The sequence below is a fragment of the Chelonoidis abingdonii genome, chromosome 8, assembly GCF_003597395.2.
Source record: "Chelonoidis abingdonii isolate Lonesome George chromosome 8, CheloAbing_2.0, whole genome shotgun sequence".
NCBI lineage: Eukaryota > Metazoa > Chordata > Testudines > Testudinidae > Chelonoidis > Chelonoidis abingdonii.
This window is the reverse complement of record NC_133776.1, coordinates 96,190,779-96,216,011: the sequence shown is the minus strand read 5'-3', so window position 1 is coordinate 96,216,011 and position 25,233 is coordinate 96,190,779. Positions and strand designations below refer to the sequence as shown.

General features: G+C 40.8%; 1 protein-coding gene across 2 annotated transcripts in view; it reads left to right on the top strand.

Annotated features, from left to right (window-relative positions):
- The first annotated feature begins 268 nt into the window (after positions 1 to 268).
- The window catches only part of AFF2 (ALF transcription elongation factor 2), a 401,898-nt gene continuing 376,933 nt past the window's right edge, over positions 269 to 25,233 (top strand). For both annotated transcript variants that reach the window (XM_032779822.2, XM_032779821.2), the window contains exon 1: positions 269 to 402. In XM_032779822.2, the coding sequence (XP_032635713.1) occupies positions 356 to 402 (47 nt within the window). In that variant the 5' untranslated portion in view covers positions 269 to 355. The remainder of the gene's footprint in view (positions 403 to 25,233) is intronic.

Here is a 25,233-nt window from a genome sequence, read left to right as displayed (position 1 = left end):
CAGCTTCTGCCAGATCCTAGCGATGATAATGTGCTGGCTCCATGTCGTGGCTTCTGGCTGCCCAGGCTCCTCCCCTTGTGGTGTGTGTCTGATGCTGCTGCCGCTGGTGCTGTGCCTGCCTCTCCCAGCCAGCTAGGCTGCTGGCGGCGGCCGGAGCGAGCAGCAGCGGGTTCTTCCCCGTGCGAGAAGCCTCCAGCCTGGCTTAGTGGGAGCCGCTGCGGGGGGCGGGTGGGGGGCTGGGGGAAGACAAGTCACCCTATGCAATTACTGCCCATGCTGGCCGGCCACTTCTAGCCAGGCTGGGGAGGGCAGGGCACGGGGGGGACCAGTTCTGAGTCTCCCCCATCAGATCGTTATGGATCTATTCGACTTTTTCAGGGACTGGGACTTAGAGCAGCAGTGGTAGGTTTTGATTTTCTTTTAATCCCACTATTCGTCTCTCCCCTCGCTGTATTTTAGCCTTTGTTGGAAGGATAAAGCTCCCCCCTCCCCCCCCCAATCCTTGCTCACTTGCTTAAACCACCTATGGATTGTGGCTGGGTTGTGACTTGCTATCGGGAAGTGGGATGCGTGGCTGTAATGTACATGGACTTTTTCCTTTCCTTTTTTTGTCCATAATACTGTTGATGGTCCAAGTTGCAAGAGTCCAATGTAAACCGGGTGGGAGGGTTGCCGTGCATTGATGTTAGGGAGGAGAGCCATGCATCCCGCTGCTCCTGGTGGGTTTTATTCATTAACCGCTTTGCATGCCTTTGACTGGCAGGGACACCTAGCATTTCCTTGGATCGATGGGTTAAGTTGGATAGATGAGTGGCTAAGCCTTTCAGCGTTTAAAGCAACAGAAACCCAGCGAATAAAAGGTGCAGCCCCCCCCCCCCCCATATTCGGTTTACTGCTGTCAGTGACAATATTCCCCCTCATTATGAGAAATGCCACTGTAGTTTCAGTGAATTGCACAGTTTAAGTATGGGGTTTTGGGTTTTGCTGCTGTCCTATTCATTGTAAAGCATGATTATTGAACTTAGTCTTAGAAGAGGAAAGATCAGTCCCAGCTGGTATTTTAGGATAGGTCTGAGTTTTTTCGGGGGGAGAACTTTTAGGTTTCATTGCTTTGCAAATAGGCACTCACCTTGGGAGGGTTCGTGCATCTCTCTAAAATACTGTAAACTTTTTGCAAAAGAGTCAATGTGGAGGAATTTTTTGGTGGGTGACCAGTAGCAGAAAAGTTGCTGTTTGTGTAGTATTTAACTTTTGTTGCTTCACATGGTCCGTTAATAAGAATATGATTTTTTTAGGTCTTTGTTAGGGCATAGTTAATGATTTATTTTTCTCTTCACTCAGAATAAATGAGTTGCTTTTTTCTTACCGTGTCTGATCGGATTCAAAATTGGTTACTGGATGATTACATGTAGTTAGGCTAGCGTGCAGTTCGCCCACAAGGAAAGAGAATAAAATACGGTATTTGCACCCTTCATCTCTAAATGCCATACAGACGTATATGCACGCTGCATATTCTGCACAAGGCTTCACTTTACTTTATTGATATTTTAAGCAATGCCTGTGAAAAAGAGCATATCTTTAGCTAATAGCCATCATTTTGCCAAACATATTGTAGCTGCTCCAATTGAAAACCCAAGATAATCAGAACTCAAATACCTGTCACATTTTATTTTACAGCAATTTACAGGTAAATCCTCGGAACCATAAATTACACTATATCAATATTAATCTGCTAGCAGGCGTTTGGGATCTTGTGCTGTGTTTTACAAGCTCTGCATAAACCATCGCTTTCTGCATTAGATCATTTAATAACCATGCTGTTGTTGTTTAAAAAGTAATAATCACAATAAAATTAGTGCTCAATTAAATATTATGCTCTGCACACTATCTTTACTCTGCGACACTAATTTATTTTGCAGACAACTGATAACGACTGTATTTCTTTTCAAATAGTATTTGCATACAATTTGCCTAATTTATGGTGTGGGTAACATCATTAATTTAATAGAAGCTGTTACAACTGAATCCGTGGGTGTAGTTCAAATACTGTGTACACTTCAGATATTGAGTTTTAATGTTTGTTTAATAGCTTATTTTTTTCTGAATATGGTTTTATGTACATTTAGTGATGTTCCTCCCCTCCCTTTCCTCACAAGGAAGGAAAGTCTTGTGTCTCCGTCTTTGCATAAAATATTAATAATATATTTCCCCTTTGCTATGGTTGTCATTCACTTGACTTGTAGTGAAAATTATTGTTTTAAAAGAAATCTAATGTTCTTAACTCAGTGGACCCTAGCACATGTTCTGCTTTATGACTGTGTTTATTTCTAAGCATTCTGCAGCTGTGGAGACTCTCTATATTCCATACTGTGTACTCTGTGGATGGATATGTACATGCACTCAGTTGGATTACTTACATGAGTATGGCAGGCTGGATTTGGCCCATATTTGTGTAATTTATGTACATGTATATGAAATACTGTGTGTGTGAGAGAGAAAGATGCACTTGCAGCAGTAAGGCAAACTGGATTTAGCTCATAATTGTGTGTGTGTGTGTGTGTGTGAGAGAGCACAAATGTATACATATACGTAACACTATATAGATGTGGGTAATTATATGTATTGTATATGTGAGCATAATTTCATTTATATTACCACTTGTCTTACTCAGGCAAGTAGTTCTTTTGTGTGAGTAAAGAGCTGGATTTGGCCTATCAAAATACCTACATACAACTCTCTTGCGTGTGCACACAATACAATGTGTGTGTGTGTGTCCATAAACACATAAAAAGTATTTCATAATTATTTATAAGGGCAATAAAGATCCAGTCGTGCATTCCTTGCATGCCTAAAACTTTCATTGATCTCAGCTGGAGTTTTGAGCTACAAGGAAGGCAAAATCAAGTCCAAAGAGTGTGTGTGTAAATTATGTATTTAAGCAAAGGGAGAGTACAAATATGACAGAGCATGAGTATTAACTAGTGAACTATGAAGATTGACAGTCGTATGAATGGTCATATGTATGTGGCAGCACTCATGGAGGTGTGAAGGGTGTGAGCCTACCACTAATCACCATTTCTTCCGCAAATGACTCCAGAATATTTTGAAGCATCCCAGAAAATGCTATTTGCATTTTTATTTTCCGTCCATGGGAGGTATCTCTCTATAGTAACTTCTCCTTAGCTACTATATCAAGAACTGTCAAAGCTGTAAAGTGTGCTGCCAGGGGACATGTTCTTAAAATCACTTGTGGCACTCAGCCCAATCAGTGGGAGATTTACCTGGATAAAAACTGCAGAATCAGACCTCCACTCTCCAATTATTAGAGTCCTCACAGTAGTCAGTAATGAGGTATTTTTGTGGAATTTAATAAAGAATTTAGTTGTTGGGTTCTTGTGGTTATTTCTATTTTGTTTTTAAATGTGATTTAGAGTTAATGAAATGTGCAGTGGAAGGTCAAAAGTGCCACAGAGGCTATCAAACCAAATTTCAGAAACAGGAGAATAAGAAAACAAAAACCACCTCCCCACATTACACACACCCACTCACCTTGAATGGATCTAAACCATGGCCCAGCTCAAGTCCATTTAGATTCCATAATATCCGCCTGGGTTTACATTTAATATGCACCATTCTATGAGAGGAGAAGGGAAGGGAGAGAGCGATAATGAAAAGCTTGACTGGCTGTGTGCAACAAGGAGACCATTTGCTGTTAAAAATCAAATTTTGTCTTTTAAATCATTTTCCAAACTTGTCTGTGGTAACCAAGTAAATGAAATCTTGAAGTGTCCTGGGACCATGCGGCTACATTTGAACCTGCTTACTGAAGAAGGTGATGCTATAATCAACTGCTAGCAAACAAAAACCAAAACCCCAACCCAATAATCCCAGGATGTAGAACCAGCCTTTCAACACTACAAATAACAAAGAAATACATTAGTTAGGTTTTACTTATTGTCATTGTTGCTGTTATTTTTAAGTCCTTCAAAAGGAGCTATATAAGAAGAGGTAATATTCTATAAGAAAGAAAAATGCACATTCAGGTATATAAAATTGCAAAAGGAAATAAAATCAGCAGGTAACAGTCTAGCAGAAGCTGCGTGGTTCTGATAAGGGAAGACTTCATGCTGCAGAGAAATGAGCCTCTTGTTTTTACTTTTTATTTTATGTATCACAAGTAGCCTAATTACGGCAAAACCAGCAAACTGCCAGTTATACAGGAAGAGGCTTAAACTCACTAAACTGTTATATAAATAGAAAGTTCAAAGGTCTGTTTGTGGCTGACAGAGCTGAGAACAGGCCATCTGTGGGCCAGGTTTCTCTGCAGTATGAATGCAAAAACATAGTGCATGCCACAGCAGCATGCACTTTCAACGTATTTCCTCAACCTGGAGGGGGTGATCCTGCTCTCCAGACAAAGGTGAACTGTTTCAGTCTCAGCCTGTGACTTTTTGGGGGGGTTATTTTATTTATTTATTTATTGCCATGTGCTGCTGGAGAAGAGCTTTTCAGTTACTGTTCTATACACAGAGGTCTTTAATAGCTTGTTAAATAAAAAATCTTCTGAAGGTGGAAGCAGTTTCTGAAAGGAATGTGTGAAATGGAGTAGATAGATCCTTTTATGAATTGGGATGATTTTTGTGGGAGTTTGAACAGGAAAAAAAAATTCTGAATGAGACAGTACAGGCTTTGATTTTTTTTTTCTTTTCCTGTTAGAAATATTAAAGTTGAATTGCATTTGTTTTCTGGATTTCTGTTACAAGCATCCCAAAGTAATTCTTTTGAAAACATTTCATTTTCAGTTTGCTTTGAAAATGTCAGTGGATGAATTGTGGACTTTGGTAGGTGGGCGACAGGCATTGGAAGCTGTCAAAACAAGCAGCTGTGAGAGACCAAAAATACACTTTGGGCCAAATCCTGCACTTCCATATATCCGGACTTACTAGAATTCTGCGCTGGTTTGAGTGTGTGGCCATTTGTAAATCTTGAACTTGCATCCATCAGACGAGGAGAAATTATGATCACATTTGAGAAATCAGTTTAACAACGTGTGAATTGTTTTGCTAATGACTCATTCAAGAATTTAATGACTTTTTAAAATAGACAGATCTGGATGGAGAACAACCATTTCAACCATTCCAAAGCCAAACAGAACTTCAAAGCGTTTGTACACCTTCCCCCGTGGATGCAAATTATATTGTTAGGTTTCGGATTTTTTTTGAACAAAGATGACTTTTATAGTGCAAGTCCTTCTAATGGGATCAGTCAAATGGTGCCTGTGCCTGCTGTGTCTGTGACAAAGAATGTCACTTCAACTTGGAATTTAAATAAATTATTTGATTGGAAAATGTGACCATTTTGTAAAGGATCCATTTAAATAAATTTACAGAATGATCTGTTAGATGTGAACTGACATTGGTGGTCTTCACTTCTCAGAACTGCTGCGCTACTCTTCAATCCTAAGGGTGGCATAATGAAAGTAATTCTTGCATGGTTCCGGAACGCCTTGCGTAACCTGAATTTTGCATAAGTCGGAAACATATCTCCGACCACGAGTCTACTCATGTGCTTAAAATTAAGTGTGTGCTTGAGTATTGAATTGAACCTTGTTCAGTCCGGAGACTGAGTCCAAAGAAGCAATTCTTTGTATGGTGCTTGCTGGAAGAAGTTGGTGCAATATTTTAATGCAGAGGTTTAGTGTATCTGTCTTTTTGCTTCAGTTCTACACTAGTTTGTCATGGTTGCACACATGACTGGCAGTCAGAACCAATGCAAATCTTAAAACTTTAAAAAGAACAGCTTCTTAAGTAAATTGATTAGAACATGCTGCAACAGTTCTAGAGACTGGGCTATGATACCGTGTTGGGGAGCATGCAATAAATGTCTACATATATCTAATCCTATAAAACCTAGGTATTTTAATTGAAGGGTCACATACAGAGAAGTTTTAGGTGTAGTGGGCTTGCAGGATTGGGCCCTTACATCCGTACTATACACTTCTAATCAATAAGTAATCAAACCCATCTATGTTTTCCTCAATATGGGTTTGATGCACACCCACTGAAATTAATAGAGAGTAGGCACTAGATTAGGCCTTATTATGGCCACAAGATCTCATGTAATGCAGAACAACTGTCTAAGGCCCTGATTCAGCCAGCTACTTAAGCACATGACTGACTCTAAGCATGTGAAAAGCCCCCTGGAAATCAGGGCTGAGATCTGGTTAATTTAAATTTTTAAACATTTTTTAAAATCTCTTCTGTCAATTCTGGTTTTAAAAGGTAAAACTTATGAAAAGAAGCCAGTAAATACCCTTGGAGAACTAAAACTTTGCAGCATCTTTAGTTTTTAAAAAGTTAAAAACCTCTGCATGTTTAATGTGGAAGGGAGCGAATCCCATAGCACATCCAGCTACCAGAACCAGACGTCCCATAAACTAGTTATAGTTTCACAGCAGTGACTGGATGGGAAAGATGCTTTAAACCTTTCAATATTCAAAGAATGTTCTGCATTGGTGCTTGGTAATCAAAACGGTTGTTTAATTTGTTTTAATATCTCTAGCCACTAACCCTCTGACCTAATGATTGACTGGCAAATGGAGAAAACTAGAGATAAAAGGATGACATAAAATGGAGTGGAGAAAAAGTAAAGTGGGATCATGTCAGCAGGATTTTCAACTCCATTTCACAGAACTTTTTATGATATTTAATATTAAGTTTGCATTGTTAAACCAAGTTTGTGGGTAGTGATCTATGTCTGGGTGTCTACTCTGGAAAAATACTATGCTAGAATTTGATCCTTTTAAACAGTAGAACGTATAGTGTTTACTACTGTGAGTTGCCCTTTGATTTCAGTGAGGCTACTTGTAATATACAGAACTGCATCTAATAGAACAGGCTTGCAGGATTCAGCTCGAAAGGCTGAAAAATAATGTGGGGTTAGAAAGCTGACATGAGAGAGAACCAAGACTCCCCTCTGTTAACTTTCCAACTACTACAAATTGTATTTGATCAGGAAGGGGCTTTTTTTCAACTTATATATAGCAGATTCGCACCACGAATTATTATGACTGTTAAATAAAGTCTAGCCCAGTGTTTCTCAAAGCCGGTCTGCCGCTTGTTTAGGGAAAGCCCCTGGCAGGTGGGGCTGGTTTGTTTACCTGCCCCATCCACAGGTCCGGCCGATTGTGGCTCCCATTGGCCACGGTTCATTGCTCCAGGCCAATGTGAGCTGCTGGAAGTGGTGTGGGACAAGGGATTTGCTGGCCGCCGCTTCCCGCAGCCCCCATTGGCGTGCCGTGGTGAACCGCGGTCAGTGGGAGCCGCGATTGGCCGAACCTGTGGACATGGCAGGTAAACAAACTGGCCTGGCCCGCCAGGGGCTTTTCCTACATAAGCGGCGACCCCAGTTTGAGAAACACTGCTCTAGCCACTCATTTCTTCTGTAAAACTTTATAACATTTTAATTAGATTTTATATACATGTCCGAAGATTGACGAACTGTGCTCCACTGTGAAAGGTTGACTCTCTCACCAGTTGAATTTCTTTCTGTATGTGATCTGAGCTGCTAGTTGATATCTATGGATTGTATTTTAAAAATCATCTAGGAGTCTTCATTGCAGAATTGAGGATCATATTGCAGCTAGAATCTGATAGTATCCTTGATGACAGTCAGAGTGTCATAGGAAAAAGTTCCTAACTGTCAGGGTGGTTAAACACTGGAATAAACTGCCTAGGGAGGTTATGGAATCTCCATCTCTGGAGATATTTAAGAGTAGGTTAGGTAAATGTCTATCAGGGATGCTCTAGACAGTATTTGGTCCTGCCATGAGGGCAGGGGACTGGACTCGATGACCTCTCGAGGTCCCTTCTAGTCCTAGAGTCTATGAATCTATGAATCTACATATTGTATACAATATGTACATTATGCTTAATTAGCAACAAAGGTCAATGACTGAAACTGATCTGTGACTCAGCTGGCAGTTACACTGAGGTGTGAATATGCCACTCATTATGTGCTTGCATAGGGGAGGAGTGTTAACAAACAGTAAAGAAGGAAAGGGGATAGCGATAAGCAGTTTAAAAATCACTTCTTCTGTCTGCAAACATTATTACAGCAATTTGTATGTGGCTGTGGGTGCACATGGTATTTCAAAATAAGTAAACTCTCTAGTTTTCATTGCTGTCAGCACTTACTACTGAGCACAGTGCTTATTACTCAAGGTAATAATCACTTTATTCCGTAGTAAGAGTTTTAAGGATCCAGTCCTAGTTTAGTATTTTTCTTAGCAGAAATCCAGCCTGTAGACCAGTACCCAATGACCAGGCCAGCACCCTACTTAGTTAACAGTCTAAAGGTAGGATCAGGTAAATACATTACAATATATCAGGGGGTAGCCGTGTTAGTCTGTAGCCACAAAAAGGACAAGGAGTCCAGTGGCATCTCAAAAACTAACAGATTTATTTGGGCATAAGCTTTTGTGGGTAAAAAACCTCACTTCATCAGATGCACCATGTAGTAGGACGCAATACAGGCTAAATTCATGGTGGCGTGTGGCTTTTACAAAAAGCAAGCTTCCATATAGAATAGCATGTTTGCTGTCTAACACATTTTTTAGTCTCAAGATAACAAATCACTGTGTACTCATGTAACCTGGTGGCTTTATTAAAGAGAGGACCTCAGCCATAAATATTAGTTTGAACACCTGGCTTTTGGTTCATGTGGTTTAGTTAGGCCTGGCCCAACAACTGTATTTTTAAACTGTTGTCTTAGAAACATTTCTTCTTACCTTTTACAGTGGTCATTGCTTTACTAGCAAGCTAAAATAGCAGTAGAGGAAGGAAATAAAATCCTCAGAAAATGGGGTTCCTTTAAACATACAAACCAGGCAACTTTAAATTGCGATGAGATTGCAATTTCCCATTTTATTTTTGTGAGTCATGGCACAAGGGAAGCTGAGATGCTGCAGCAATATGACAATCATGTATTTCTGTTACTTTCATTAGTTGCGTGTATATTTGAGAATATGGTAGTCAAGAGTTTTCAGATGTGACTAGTTATGGGTGTCTCCATTTTTCAGGCCCCGAACGGAGAGAGAATTTCAAGGGGCTTGAAAATATTGGGGCTTGAAAGGCGTGAGCTCAGCACTTTCTGAACATCAGCCCTCTTTGAGTGTCTCAGGGTGGGCAACAAAAATCACTAGTCACTTCTGAAAGTCTTAGTCTGTTCTTAATACTGGGATTTTTTCCCCCAGTGTCTTTAATTTGACACACTAACAAATATTATTCCCAATGTTTCCTATCAGGTGCAGTGATCAGGAATGAGTCTCTTTATCTGTAAGCATTAAAACTAATTTGTAAGGATCCTGATCCAATCCCCTTAAGCAAAATAGGAGTCCTTCAGTTGATTGTAATGGGAAGTGGACTAAGCCTTAGAATAGATGCTTCGTGGGAAGGTAGACTTTTAAAGGATGTGGTGCATATGCACCAAGCTGAACACTTTTGTAGTCCTTCTGTGTGTGACTGAAGAATAGAAATTGGAGTTTATATTTACTCTAAAAGCAGCCTTTGATTTTGATGACTTTGTTTCAGGGTACTATGCAAGGCCCATTCATTTCACTTGGCCTTTGAAGAGGAGTAGGTGGACTGAGGCCACGTCTACACTACGGGATAATATCGAATTAACTAAAATCGGTTTTATAAAACTGATATTATAAATTCGATTTCATGCGGCCACACTAGGCACAGTAATTCGGCGTTGTGCGTCCATGTTCCGAGGCTAACATCGATTTCTGAAGCGCTGCTTGTGGGTAGCTCTTCTGTAGCTATCCCATAGTTCCGCAGTCTCCCCCGCCCCTTGGAATTCTGGGTGAATCATTATTGTCCGGGTGGTTCTGGGTAAATTCATCAGTCATTCCTTCCTCCGGGAAAAACATCAGCTGACAATCCTTTCACACCGTTTTTCCTGGATTGCTGGCAGACGCCATAGCACGGCAACCATGGAGCCCGTTCAGCTTTTTTTTCTGGCACCGTATGTGTACTGATGCCGCGGACAGAGAGGCGATACTCCCAGCGCTACACAGCAGCATTCACTTGCTTTTGCATGATAGCAGAGATGGTTACCAGTCGTTCTGTACCGTCTACTGCCAGCGTAAACTGGCAATGAAATGACGGTTATCTCTCCCCCTCTGTACTGTCCGCTGCTATCATGAGTGCCCCTGGCTGAAAATCGGCCGGGGCGCAACGCAAAAGCAAAATTGGGATTGATCCCCGAGTCAATCCCTCCCTTATGGTTTCTAAAAATAGAGTCAGTCCTGCCTAGAATAAGGGGCAAGTGTATTAGAGAACCAGTGTATCAGAGAGCACAGCTGCTCCGTGTCAGTATTCACAGGGGGTGCCCCTGCAACAACCCCACTGTTGCTTCCTTCTCCCCAACCTTCCTGGGCTAACCATGGCAGTGTCCTGCACATGTTGTCATGAAGTAATAAAGAAGCAGGAATAAGAAACATTGATTAGTGACATAAAATGAGGGGGAGGCAGCCTCCCGGCGCGATGATAGTCCAGGCAGGACATTAAGCGGTGTGGGGGAGAGGAGCACAGCATGCTGCTGCTATGGCAGTCCAGGCAGTCCAGAATCTTTTCTTTACACAGGAAGGGAGGGGGCTGATTGAAGCTCAGCCCCCAGTTGCTATGAGGAAGACGGTTACCAGCCGTCTGTACCATCTACTGGGAATAACTGGGAGTCATTCCCATTTTTACCCAGGGCCCCCGGCCAGCCTCACCTAAGGCCAGCAGGAGCACTCACGGGCTGATGGCGACAATGGATATCTGTCATATTGCACCGTCTACCACCGGGAGGGGGAGAGGAGCAGATATGCTCTTCACTGCTGCAGCATCGTGTCTACCAGCAGCATTTCAGTACACATAGGGTGACACTGAAAGAAGTCAAGAACTGATTTCTTTCCTTTTCTTTTCACGGTGGTGGTGGGGGGAGAACTGAGAGCTATTCCCTGAACCACGCCAGACACTGTGTTTGAAACCTAAGACATTGGGAGCTCAGCCAAGATGCAAATACTTTTCAGAGACTGCTGTGGACTGTGGGATAGCTGGAGTCCTCAGTACCCCCTCCCTCCCTCCCATGAGCGTCCATTTGATTCTTTGGCTTTCCGTTACGCTTGTCATGCAGCTCTGTGTAGCCTGGAGCTTTTTTCAAACATTTGGCATCTCATCTTCTGTACGGAGCTCTGATAGAACAGATTTGTCTCCCCATACAAGCGATCAGATCCAGTATCTCCCTACGGTCCATGCTGGAGCTCTTTTTGGATTTGGGACTGCATCGCCACCCGTGCTGATCAGAGCTCCACGCTAGGCAAACAGGAAATGTAATTCAAAAGTTCGCGGGGGCTTTTCCTGTTACCGTGCCCGCTGCATCCGAGTTCAGAATTGCTGTCCAGAGCGGTCAGTGGTGCACTGTGGGATACCGCCCAGAGGCCAATAACATCGATTTCCGTCCACACTAACCGTAATCCGATATGTTAATATCGAATTAGCGCTACTCCTCTCGTCGGGGTGGAGTACAGAAATCGATTTAAATAGCCCTTTATATCGATATAAAGGGCGTTGTAGTGTGGACGGGTACAGCGTTAAATCGATTTAACGCTCTTTAAATCGATTTAAACGCATAGTGTAGACCAGGCCTGAGATTATGTTGGGGGGGGCGGGGTATGTTGTAGGGAAGAGTGGTTTTGTGGCTAGGACATTAGATTGGGACTCAGGAAATGTAAATTCAGTTAGCCAATGTGTGACCTTTAGGCAAGTGATTTAATCCCTCTGTGCCTTAGTTTCCTATCTGTAAAATGGGAATGACAATACTTAGTTCTTATAGTGCACTTCCCAGCAGTAGATCTCCAAGTGCTTTCCAAAGGTTGTAAGTATCATGGTCCCCATTTATACAGATGGGATAAACCGAGGCACAGAGAGGTGAAAGGATTTGCTGAAGGTCATCTGTGTCCCAAAAGAGTAGGAGAAGTTTTGAAATTTGCAAATGCAGTTTAAATTCATTACTTTTGTATAGTATATTTCTAAAATTAAAGCTAAGATAGGCTTTTAGTGCAGGGAATGCATTTTGGTAGATACCAAGAATATAATTTTGAGGTATTTGGGGAGACCATTGAGAGCATATTTACCCATAATCATCTTCATGTGCCCCTGCTGTAACTGCATTTAGGCCAGTGGAGTTGCACTAAGAGGCTGATTCAAAGGCTATTGAAGATGATGTACATTTTCCATTCACTTCAGTGGACTCTGATCAGGCCCTAGGAGTCTCAGATCTTAGACTTGTTCACCCCTGCCAATGGGAAATCATCTTCAGCACCAATAGATCCCTGGCACCTCACCCCCTATTCTTACCCCCACCATGGGAGCTGAGCTGCAGTCTTTCCTTGTTGTACCTTCCTTTTCTCTCCTGTCTCTCTTTATGGGGGGAAGGGCTTTCCCTCTCTTGGGGGTGGAGATTGTGGAAAGGGCTATAGTGTCTGAAGACCAGGGAGGAAAAGGTGATCTTGTTACAATCTGTTTCTATCCAGCCACTGGCCTGGCTGACCACTCCTCAATAGCCTTGCCATTCTCCATCCTCTATCCCTGTTGGATTCGTAGGACCAGGAGGAGAAAAGGCAATACTTCTGTGGAGGTGGCTGACCCTCCTCAAGGTTCCCCACATGAGGATTGGAAGTTCTGCACATGGAGGGTCCCCTTTGCATCCAGACAAGGGTGCACGATTGGACCCTGTTACTAGACAGCAACAATTACATACGATGATAGATGTTAGAGTAGAAAAATACCTATTAGTTCATCCATCGCCAGCCCATGTCAAGCTAGCACGATGTGGGTGGTGAAAGTACATTTTCTAACCCTTCAGAGCCTGATCCTATTGTCATTATTTATGGAGATGGATCCCATAGTATGTAACTCACACAGAGAAGCATCCGACAAATGTGGCTGGATCTTGCATAAATTACACAAATTAGCACAGGAATGGTATATTTTGAAGATATAGCAGAGGTACATGGGGAACCCTACATTCAGAATGAACCTCTATTGTAAATACATAATTTAAGTGCATTCTGTTAGCTGCATTTCAGCCAGAAGACTCCTATGGTTTGTTTGTTTTTTCTTTTTTTAACAATTCTCACTTGTGTAAGCTTGCACAATCTGACTGCAAATTCAGCTGCAAATAATTAGAGGGCTCATCAAAACTGAGGCAGACTGGTGTGTTTGGTTAAGATTTAACATCTTTCTAAGTAATTGTAATGTAATGTCTGTGTATAGTCTGTCTATGGAAAGAAAGGGACATAAATGATGCAGTTCCATTGCATCAGGGGTTTTGTAAACAATTTACTGTTAGTCATAGATCTGAAGCAAAGGAGAGAGGATTGATAAACCTATTCCAAAGGGCTTGAAAAGTTAAAGTGAATTCTAAATGTAGATTAGGAGCAAACCATGACAGCCAAGCCAGCATTACCTCAGTTGATTAATTTATAAGGATACTGGTCAATGATTTTAACCAAAAGCTATGCATAGTAGAATCCTAATGGGATCTGTCTGTTAAGATTACATAAAGTACAGCATTTGATTTATTTCATAGTTTTCCAAAGCTCCACTTTAACTTCATACAAATAATGCATTAGTCACACTGGATAAACTGGCATATTGAATCAAGTTGTGATTTTGTCTGCTTCTCATCATCTGATTTTATAAAGGATTAAATCTGTTTTAGTAGTTTATTCATATCATAAAAGAGATTGTTGGTTGAATGAAATCTTTACATCTGCCACTTTCTATCTCATTAGAAAAGACCCTTATTTTCTTCTAGTCTGTTCTTATCCCCAAGAGTGTCTCTCTGTGTGTGTATATATTTTCTGTACATGTTTGTGTATTATAATGGCACTGTATTTGCAAAAATGTGGTTAAGGTTACATCATTATTTCTAGTTTTGGGCTCCGGGATTGTATCAATCTAAGTCTGTAAATATTCACTTTAGGCTAAAACTTGACAACGTATCCACCCAGGAACAAATGAGATGTGTGTGCAATATTTTTTTTAATGGGTTTTACATTTGCTAACCCATATGGCATTCTGTACCCACAGGAAGGAGATTGTGCCTCCAGTGTTGCTTGTCTCCATCCTGGTAGTTTTACCAGGCCCTCCTGAGAAGTGAAGGCATGGTATTAGTTAGCCGAGCCATTCTCGCCACTTATCTTATTATCAGAGAAGAAACTGTGGGAAACGGTCTTTCCAAAGGCATTGGTCAGAGGTTTTTCGCCTGTCTTGTTGCTGTTGAGCACCTGCTCCATCAGACATCATGGTATCAATGAACCTGTTTTAGGGAGTACAAAAGTATAGGAGAATGTATATCTTCTCTTTTTTAAAATGTGATTCTTTGTGCTAAAATAACTAGAAAGTGAAATTAGATCGATTTGGATCACGATCGATGATCTATATGATCAATATGGACAGAGTCGCACAGTTGTGTACGTCTCTGTGCATCTTGTCACTCATTTAATCACATTTAAGTGGGCATGTATTATAGAAAAATGTACATAAGTATATTTATATATGATATGGACCAGCCACAGATGTGCACAAATACTGATTTGCATGCGTGCCTTAGGTGATTTACCCATGTGAATTTGAAAATCTGGACTGTGTGTGTAAGAGAATAAATACATGATGGCATTCAGCTTGGAAAAGAGACCACTAAGGGGGGATATGATAGAGATCTATAAAATGATGACTGGTGTTGAGAAAGTAAATAAGGAAGTGTTATTTACTCCTTCTCATAACACAAGAACTAGGGGCCACCAAATGAAATTAATAGGCAGCAGGCTTAAAACAAACAAAAGGAAATATTTTTTCATACAACGCACAGTCAATCTGTGGAACTCCTTGCCAGAAGATGTTGTGAAGGCCAAGATTATAACAGGGTTCAACAAAGAACTAGATAAGTTTATGGAGGATAGGTCCATCAATGGCTATTAGCCAGGATGGGCAGGAATGGTGTCCCTAGCCTCTGTTTGCCAGAAGCTGGGTATGGGTGACAGGAGATGTATCGTTTGATAATTACCTATTTTGTTCATTACCTTTGGGGCACCTGGCATTGACCACTGTTGGAAGATGGGATACTGAGCTAGATGGACCTTTGGTCTGACCCAGTATGGCTGTTCTTTTTCAGTGGCATAAAAATTTATAGCACATAAGAGCCATTGACCTCCCCTCCTCTTCCAGAAAAGCAGCCCTGGTTCATCAAGGTATGTAAGCATATGCATAACTTCAAACATGAGGATTCTCATTTTCTTCAGTGGAACTAATCCCATGCTTAAAATTATGCATGTGCTGGTGTACCTTACTGACCTAGGGCCAAAAGGGGCAATAGTGTTTGGAAAAGGCCAGTGTGAGCTGTCATTATGACTGGGGGGGAGTTGTTTTTGTGTATCCTACAAAAGGCTGAAGTTTCCTCGATCCCTTGTGTGCGCACCCCAGAGATCTATAGTTGCTTCTGTCTTTGAGTTTTCATTTCCACCCATTTTTATTCAGTCCCATAAACCACGCAGGGCCAGAGTCTGCCACCCCGGCTTCTTATAGAGTAAGGCGCTAACAAGTGTGAGCAAAGGTGGCAGCTTCTGGCCCTGTATTAGTTGCTCTTTCAGTCAGAGAAGCATGTTAGCATTCTGAGAACTTCCTGAGATGAAACACCAAGATCTTCATTCAGATTTTCTTTTGTCGATGGATGTTGCATTTTGATTGGACCCTGGCTTCTGGTTGTGACCCAGGTTCAAGCATACCTGGAATCTGAATGGGTATTTTGATCTGAAATTTGAACTTTTCCTCCTCTCTGTAAAAGGCTGATCTAAGAGGCTGCATCCAAATATTCAGGAACTTCAGTGGTGTTGAAATCTAGTCCCATGACCCTCCTTTGGGAATTGCACAGGTAGACGTGTGGAGGCCACGGAAATCAGAGAAGCGCTATGCAAGATTCCTTCCACTCTTGAGTGCAGGATTGGGGCCGAATGTTGATTTAAATTGTGTAACTTGGGCCCATCTCTGATTCCAGCCAGGCATTTTGAAGACAGGACAATACAAAAACCAACTAGTCCTATGCAGTATTTTTCCTGAAGGTTCATTGGATCGGATCAGATCATTTGCCTTTTGCCTGAGTTGACCATCTTTTTAGGAGACGGTAATGCTTTTGCTGCTTGACAGAGCTAAGTCCTTTTTGCTTTAATTGTGTTTTTGTTGAAACTGGGAAGATACATGTAGCTTTTCATAAGTGTGTTTTTAGTTGTTAGCAATGCTTTAGTTGTTAGCAAATTCCCATGATATGGAACATTTATTTAAAGGACAGCAGTGTTTGCTGAAGCATAGGAGCTCCCGTGGCTCCCAAATTTGGGGCCAATTGTGTGGCGAGTGTGAATTGGTTTGTATGGGGAATTGGTTTCCGTTTGCAGCTGGTGAATGAACAGTACCCTTAATTTTCAGTTAACTGGAGCAGGCCTTTATAGTGGCTTTACATTAAATAATGTATTTTATTTCATTTACGTTTCTGATCTTGAATTAAATATATGTAGTTGAAGAGCCTGGAACTAGTAATATAAGACGTAAATGCCAGCACTGTGTTGCACCCTATTCTCTGGATTTATACATTTTCAGATGCCAGGGATGTCAATTGGGCATATTGTGTGAGCCGTATATTCTCTTTTTTTTAAGGCTTATAGATTGCAAAACTACTTTAATATAAAATTATTTTAAAACTGAGAGAGCATTCACTGTTTTTGTATGTTGTAACATAAGCTGCATTTTGTATGGGTGAAAGCAAGGAGCTACAGTAATTAGGCAGAGTGCTAGCTGCTTTCTAGTAATACGAGTAGTTATCAAAACTATTATGCAGTAATAAAACGTGGACTGGTGGAAAGTTCTGTTGGTTAGTTCACAAATTATCCTCTGTGCTTGGCCCTGTCTGATGGTCGATGCAACAGACACAGCATTCGTATTTAAATATGATAGAACAGAGCCTCGCTGTGCGTTTTCTGTGAAAAGCAGTGACTGTAGCAGCTCTGAATAAACAGAAAATGGCCTTTTATGGGCAATTCGTTGTATTTTATTTGGCAGCTGTTTCTCTTTAATAGGAATTTTTCAGTGGTATTTATTGTGTTTTGTGCTGGTAGAGGGGGAGAGCTGGAGCAGCAAATTCTCAAGATTTGAGCAGCTTTAATATGTTTTTCTCGTTTTGAACAATAGGAAAATATTGCTGTATTAATTACTGTTGTGCCTTATTGGCAAAAATAAAGATATCCTATGGTATGAAATTACTAATATGAGCGAGGCTTTGATTTTCTCATTAGCTCAGGGTATTTTGCATCTGTTCTGGTTCACAAGCTCATTGTCGGCATTTAAATAATAAATAGTAATTATGACTCGGTAATGACTAATAATAATAAAAATAAGTAGGCATTTGAGTGTGCATGCAGTCAGGCATGCTTCCATGTTTATCAATAGGTAGGATTGGCGGTCCCTCAAAATGAGCCATTTCAATGTGCCCATTCACACTTTCTTAGATCATTGCACAACTTACATCTCCATTGCAGTGACGGCATGTAGATGAGCTATGTACAAGCATTCTCATCTTTGCATGTCAGGAGTGAAACGTTAAGGTTCTCACTTGAAATGGAAAATGTATATTCCTTACACCTGTGTGTGTGTGTGTTTCTGTGTGTGTGTATGTGAGAATAGACCTTTCAATATATCATTGTTCTGAATTCATGAAAACATCAAAGCTTTGAATTTTCCTACCACAGCCTTTCAAGCATAGTTTTAGAAAAGTAGCCCAAAAGCACCTTCCCTAGTTCAGCTCAGTTTGTGTCAGTTTCCCCATTTCTATAGATTCTACTACAAAAACAGATGCATTAAAGTAGTGTTAGAGTCTATCTTAAACATACAAAAGCAAGGGAATCTCAAGTTAAGGCTCAAAATCCAAATCTACTGTCAATTTATAATGCTCTCTGTCATGTGTGTTAGGACATGTGCAGGTATGATGTACGATGCATAAACTTCAGACTTTTGTAATTTGCAAGTAATGCTGGACAAATTAAGGACAGTGCCTGCCTGCATTTGAACCCTTCACCTTGAATTTCTGGGCCATTATGAGACAATAGGTAGAGACTCCATAGTTAAAGTGATGGTATGTTTCACTACTTGCCCTGATTTTAGCTTTCACCCCCAATTTAGTTTTGACTAGCAACACTAGTTTGGCCTGAACATTTCTAGATGTATTCTGTGGGCAATGGCAAATGTAATTCAAAGCCTGAAAAAAATAAAATCACCAACTAGAGTCTAAGTTGCAGGTATTAGAACATGTCTCTGTCTGTAATTCTGACATTTATATGCCTCTGTAGCTCAAAAGAAAATCAGGTCACTCTTATCTGGGAACCTGAATTTGTGAGTCTAACTTCAGGTACCCAAATTTGGAAATTGTGGCCAAAATGCCTAACATTTTTGGGTGTCTTTAGCTACAGATCATCTTGCTTGTAAAAATGTTGAACTTTACATGCAATTAAACGCCATTAAAATCTAGAATAATTTAAAAATTGGCTTATTTATGAAAATTGGCCTTGTTGATCAGCAGTGATTCTTGCTTTAAGAAAGTCTGCATGGTGGGTGCTTTTGTAAAGTCCTTCTAGGGCAAGGGGAAGCAGAATGCTTTTTTTTAATTGATTAATATTATTTCTTGTTCTAACAACCTCTCAATTCTTATGGCACAAATAGTGTGTTTAAAAAAACAAAAACAAGCCAAAACAAAAAACCCCACAAGAACTTGTTCTTGTCTTGAAGCAAAACAGTTTGGCTGTGGCTAAAGCCAACAGAAATCAGTAAAGCAAGTAGTTTATCAGCACATGACCCGAAACGTTCTTAAAGTGATCTGTGAATGGCCACTACCCTAAATCTGCTTCTTGTCATAGTAATTTGTCTGGCTTAAGGGGGAATTGGATCTCCTTGGCAATACAAGAGTAAGTGGATGACCATGTAAGATCAGATAGAAGTCTCTGGCAGTAACGCTAGCACTACAACAAAGCAATTCTTTGACACTGTTTCTGCTGCCGCCACTGCTGTTAATAAGTGTGCTAATTATCATGAACCTGATAAGGCTTATATTAATTGTCTGGATTAAATGTAAATTCTGGTTAAATAGGGAATAGTTTAACAGTCTTGACCAGTGTGGGTTTGCCTAGCTTCTGTTTTCAATATAAAAACATGCATTTAAAACCTTTTTAAAATAATCATCTCTATTTTTAACCCTTTCAGCAGATTTAGGGAGGGTTTTTAAACCTGTTCAACACCTAACAGTTCTCCTAACATTGTCAATATATCCCCCGACCTCCCCCATGTTCCAAGAAGTGATTTTCTGTTTGTGTAGTAAAATACAGTATGTAGCCCCAGCATTTCCAGTGGATATAAAGAACTCAGCAATGAGTTTGGACTCATGCTTCTTGGGGTTACGTGTGCATTATCGTAGTGCCAGGTAAGCTCTTTGGATCAGGGACTATTATTTACCATATGTTTGCACAATGTGTAGCACAACTTGGGCCTAAGCTGTCTGACCTATAGGCACTATCACAATATAAATGTTAAATAATAATTTAGTACTGAAGAAAATAATGCCTGGTCAATCTACAATGGTTTCCATTGGCTAGAGCTGGAGTTTTGGTTAGAGCAGACTTCTTGGTTCTATTCCTAATTCTACTTCTGACAGTGCGGTACGTCGCTTAATAATGGATATTATTGTATCCATGTTGCATCTGTCTGGGGGTGTTGCAAGCATTCGTTAATTAATACTTAATACATTTTAAAATAAGTTCATGTCAATACAAAATAATATATTAATAGTGAGGTATTGTTACTGCTTGAGGGGAGGACATCTCCTTGGGATAGTAAAGCAGGGAGGAAATCACTACCTTTTAACTGTCCAGCTCTATGACTATAGAGAATAGGCATGTAAAAACAGCATCTGTCTAAAAAAAATAAAGGGCATGAATAATTGTTGGTAATGGTGGTATATTTATAGCATATTTTGTGTATTATACAATTAGGTATTGCTATCGGTGCACATGGCCTCTCCAGCTTAATTGGCAGGAGAACTGTCATACAGCAACACATGTCACAGCAAGCTGCAAGAGCAGTGATCTTTTTTTTCATTTGTGTCAGCTACATTTTTATCACATCTTTATTGTTTTTAATTTTTTTCTGTGAATTTAATGTTCGTGAAAGATACTGGGCTGACAGCTCTGGAGACTGAAGTCCTCTGTTTATCTACAGAATTGGCATTGACAGAGCAAGGTTCTTTTAATGTGCTCAAACTGGGCCCCAAGAGAAATGAGAAGATATTTCAGTGTCCATTATTAGCTGCCCATGCTGTCCTCTTTGTTCTGATGTTGGTGCAAACACAAATGAAGGCCCTATCTCTGCTCTTTTTATCCTAGGGATAGATCTTCATGGCCCACATTACCATAGCGTCTGAGCATCTCATAGTCTTTATTGTAGAGCTGCCCAGGAATTTTATGTCCAAATATTTTTCAGATGGAAAATTCAGTTTATGCAAAACAAAAATTTTCTATTAGGAAAATCAAAGCAAAATATTTTGTTTCCAGTCAAGCTGAGCTGAATCAAGACATTTTGGTTTGCCAGACTGAATCAGAACCTTTCATTTCAGGTCAGAGTGACATTACTCTGTGTCCCCCTGAGCAGTCTCCCTTCAGGTTGAATGACCACAGTGCATCACGTGAGTCATGTAATCGTATTATACCAGGGGAGATGTAGTGCAGCCAGGGAGCCCAGCCCATAGAGGAGAATGGCAGCGTAAGCACTTGAACCACAACTCCCATAAGAGATTGCAGCTCCTCAGGGCATACAGATTAATATGGAGCTGAACTGAAACTAAGTATTTTGGTATTTCTGAATAGAATTTTTCCAAAACTGTCTGTTCTGTAGGGGAAAAAATGATATTTTGACTTCTCGTCCAAATTTAGCATAGAAACAAATTTTGAAATATTAGAGTTCCAGGTGGGAAATTCTGATTTTCAACTAGCCCTGCTTTAGTTCCTGACAAATATCCTATGAGGCAAGACAGTACCATTATCCCCATTTTTCAGAGGGGCAAACTGAGGCCTTACAGATGTCATATTCTAAGAGCTTACATATCCATTTATTCTTTGAGCTCCACTGAGACTTCCAACCGGGTCTCTGGTTAACCTTAAAGAAGTCATGGGTTTCTGTGTGGAAATCTTGACCCTTTCAAACTGTACGGAGACCATTAACTCATTTCACATATGTCAATAGACAGCCTCCAGACCATAACAGCTTTTGGACTCTGTTGACCTAAACTGGGCTGAATTAAATCAGGTAATTATGAGATGATGGGCTGTATGTGCCCTGAGCCGTCCAGTCCGCCAATGTCAGCTACATTTTTAGCTTAATAATCACGTAATCAGTAGGACAAGCAGCCTTTGCTCAAATTCTGGGATTGGTAAAATAATATTATTATTTGCAAACAAAGAATTCTTACAGCCATACTGGTTTTGTTCAGTAATAGACAAGTTCTGCACTCCACAGTTCAGGTACGGAGAATCTTCACACAGTAGAACTGGTGCAGATATACTGTGCAGGGAAGGGAAGATTTATTCAGCCAGTTTGCCCCTCGCCCCCATGCAGCCCATAAAGCCCAGTTTTGCAGGATCTCCCTTTTCACTGCTGCTCAGAGGATCTTGGGAAGCTGAGAAATAGTGGTCTGGGAAAGGGTAGTACATCTCCTGCTTTATGAAGTCATTCACCATTCCCTTGTGTGTGGACAGGATGAGGGGACTTTTACTGTGGAGATTACTGCAGCTTTGAGTAGCATTTCTTCTGTCTGGCCTTCTTTACTGTTGTTCAGTTGCTGGAAAAACTCCCCGAAGCGCTCTCTCTCTCTCTCGCTCTCACGCACGTGCACGCATGCACGCACACACACCCTGGTGCACTGGTGACAGGATTTGGGGCTTAGTGTTCAGCAATTGTACATTCAATCCAAAGTATGAGTCCACATTCAAATCTGAACCATGGTAGCTGTAACTTGGTCTTTAAAGTGGTTTTATAACCTGGTTTGGTGGTGGGGAGGGGCGGGAAGGGAAACACCCAGTCTACATTGAGCTTAGGAACATAGTTTAAACACGATTCTGGTGATCTTGGTTCTAATCTCAGTGTAGACAGGACCAGAGTGGTACGCTGAGCGTTGCTGGAGGTTGAAACCATGTTTGTAAGTGTGGGACAAAAATATCTATGCATGTTCTGGCCACCTGTTCCAATGAAAAGAGGAAGCCAAAAGTGGCTTATAATGGATATGAAACTCTGTGCTCTCCTCTGAGAACTACAGGTGCAAATAACTCCTTATTTTGAAATATATAAACGGGCATGGTAGCTGCTGAGAAAGGAGCATGCAGCTGAATTCCTTTGCAGTGGGATGGTGAATATTTCTCTGGGTTCTCCTTTTTATATCAGCGTGTGATAATTTCTAGACTTCAGTTTATATAACAAGAGCATCTTGTGCTTTAACACTTGCGTGATTGTACTGAAACCATCACGGGTTATGTCTACAATGGGGGGGTCAAAAAGTGGGGGGCAAATTACAATCACTTCCTGCCTGGGGACCTGACTGCCCGCCTTTTTGTTGCTGCTACGGCTGGCGTTTTTTTCCTTTCAGTTTTGTGTTGACTAATTTACTGTTTGTTCTAGAGCTGCAGTGAGTGGGAGCTAAACTTTAAATGCACATTTGGCTCTTTAAAAAGACATTTAGGGTACAATTACTGCTGTTTACCGTCTTTTAATTGTTGTGTGTTTAGGCTTAGTCAGGCTTAGGAAGATGGGTATCTGTAATCTTTCAGGGCTTTGACTCCCTGTTCCACATTTTACAAAAGAGAAACTAATTATAGATCTACAGAGATAATGTAATGTTTTGTATATATATTTGGTGCTCTGATATCACAGCGATTAGTGTAGCATAAGTGCCTACATAGACAGACAGATATAGCTAGAGAGGCTGTGGAAGAAGACTCTACTTGTGGTTCTGGTTTGAGTCATGGACTCTCAATCTAGGGCTTGTGTACAGATCTTGATGGTCATGGTCACCTTTTTTCCTTAGAGTGCCCAAAGTTGATTTTTGTTATAACATGGGCTCATGGTAAGGAAGAGCTTGAGAACCACTGGTTTACGTGGATGGCTGCAGTTTTATCCATTAAGTAGTACTGTGTACCATAGACCTCTGCAGTAAAATCAGTCATATTCAGTCACCCTTCAAACAATGTCCAGAACAAACAAGGACTTCAGTGAGCCCCATCCAGTGACAGATCCCTGAGCTGAAATCTCTCAACCTCATGGAAAGAACAGGGCAGGAGCGAGGGTTGCCTCCAATATGTGTCTGACTGATAAAGGCCCTCTCCAGTCCCATGGTTTGTTTATAACAGGGGTGGTGAGTGTGTAGAGAGATCTCTTCTCACCATAGGGATTAACAAAGGCATTGATATGCCGAAGGCAATTTCTGGGGCAGGAAAGGGCTGGCAGGTATAAGAGGGGTGAACAACCAGTGGCAGGAGAAGGAATTTTGAATTGTCCAACCAGGAGCACTCCAAGGTACCTGCCACTAGGCATTCTCTTTGTAAAGACCGGGACGGATAAAACGCATAAATGTGCACTGTCAGATTGGTAACAGAATTGACAGACACATAAGCGTTGGTTGAAGTTATTTCTGCGCACAATGGAACTATTCATCTTTCAACTAAAGTAATACATACATGTATTTGATTGCTTACACAGACTCCTGTGCCTTAATTATAATGCTTGTTATGCCAGGATCTCAAAGCACCTTGACAGCATAAAAGAATCAAGCATAACATGAAGTAGTATTCACATTTTACATAGGAGGGCACAGAAAGGTTTCTCTACGACTTGACCTAAGGCACTCAGCTAACACAGCTGTACTGTCTATGTTTTAATCATGGATAAAATATGTCTTTTTCCTTTTCATTCAATAAATGAATTGAGAAGCTTGCATTCCTATCCCTTAGTTTAAAATTGTTTGCTGTAGCAGCTCTAGAGTGAAAATGTAAAGTCACTTGTCTGCGTTGATTTTTCCATTGAACTACAGTTGAAACAAAGACCATTGTGAGAAAACAAAATGCAATTGAACCCTCTTGACAAATATACAACTGAAAAATACATTAGTACTTGAAAGGCATGAGGATAAATTAGTTCAGAAGCATGACTAGCTAGAAAAAAAAATCTTTCTTCTCTTCCTCCTCCTTCAATTCCATGAGATTTATCTTCAGATGATCCGAAGAAATTGAAGCACATACACACCTTACCTGGGTTAAAATCCTACCTATGTTTTTTAAATAGTGAAATGATTCCGTCTTTCAGGTTGTTTATAACCCCAATGGATGTTCTCAGTTCACTACAGAAAAATTAATCTGCTTGAGGTTGCAATCTGTAACTGAAAACTGTTGAGAAAATATAGTTACCATTCAGAAACTAATCAGAAGCTATTAATACACATTGTATCCCTTTGTCATTAAACAAACTTAGAATACAAGTAACAACTTCTTCCTTCCATAGCAGTAGATAAATATGAGATCTTTCTCTCTCTTCTATGCCGTGTTTTGTTTTACATATGTTTCTAGTAAAAAGGTGCATGATTGTGTGGTTGATGGATGCAAGTTCAGCCTGCCCTAGATATGGGTATTGGTCCCTTTTGTAGCCACCATTCCACTGTTGCTGCTCTAAGAACTCAGCAAAAGCCACTTCATCTATTTTGAATAAAGGTTTGCATATATTAGAGCTCTGAGCGGGTGTTCAATCTTGCTCGTTGAAGTCCATTCTACCTCCATGGGGCCTGTTCTGTATCCCTTTAAAGTCAGTGGGAGTCTTTTACTGACTTTAGTGGCCTTTAGAATACCAGGGTTGGAAGGGACCACAGGAGGTCATCTAGTCCAACCTGCTGCTCAAAGTAGGACCAATCCCCAGACTTTAGATCAAGCTCACAAAGCTGGAGTGACTGGGCTATATATATGGGTGGAGTGTGGAGAGATTGTGGCAGTAAAAGTCACTACTCCCCCGACCAAAGGCCAGACACAGAGCTTATTGGACTGCCCGTCCTCTCCTT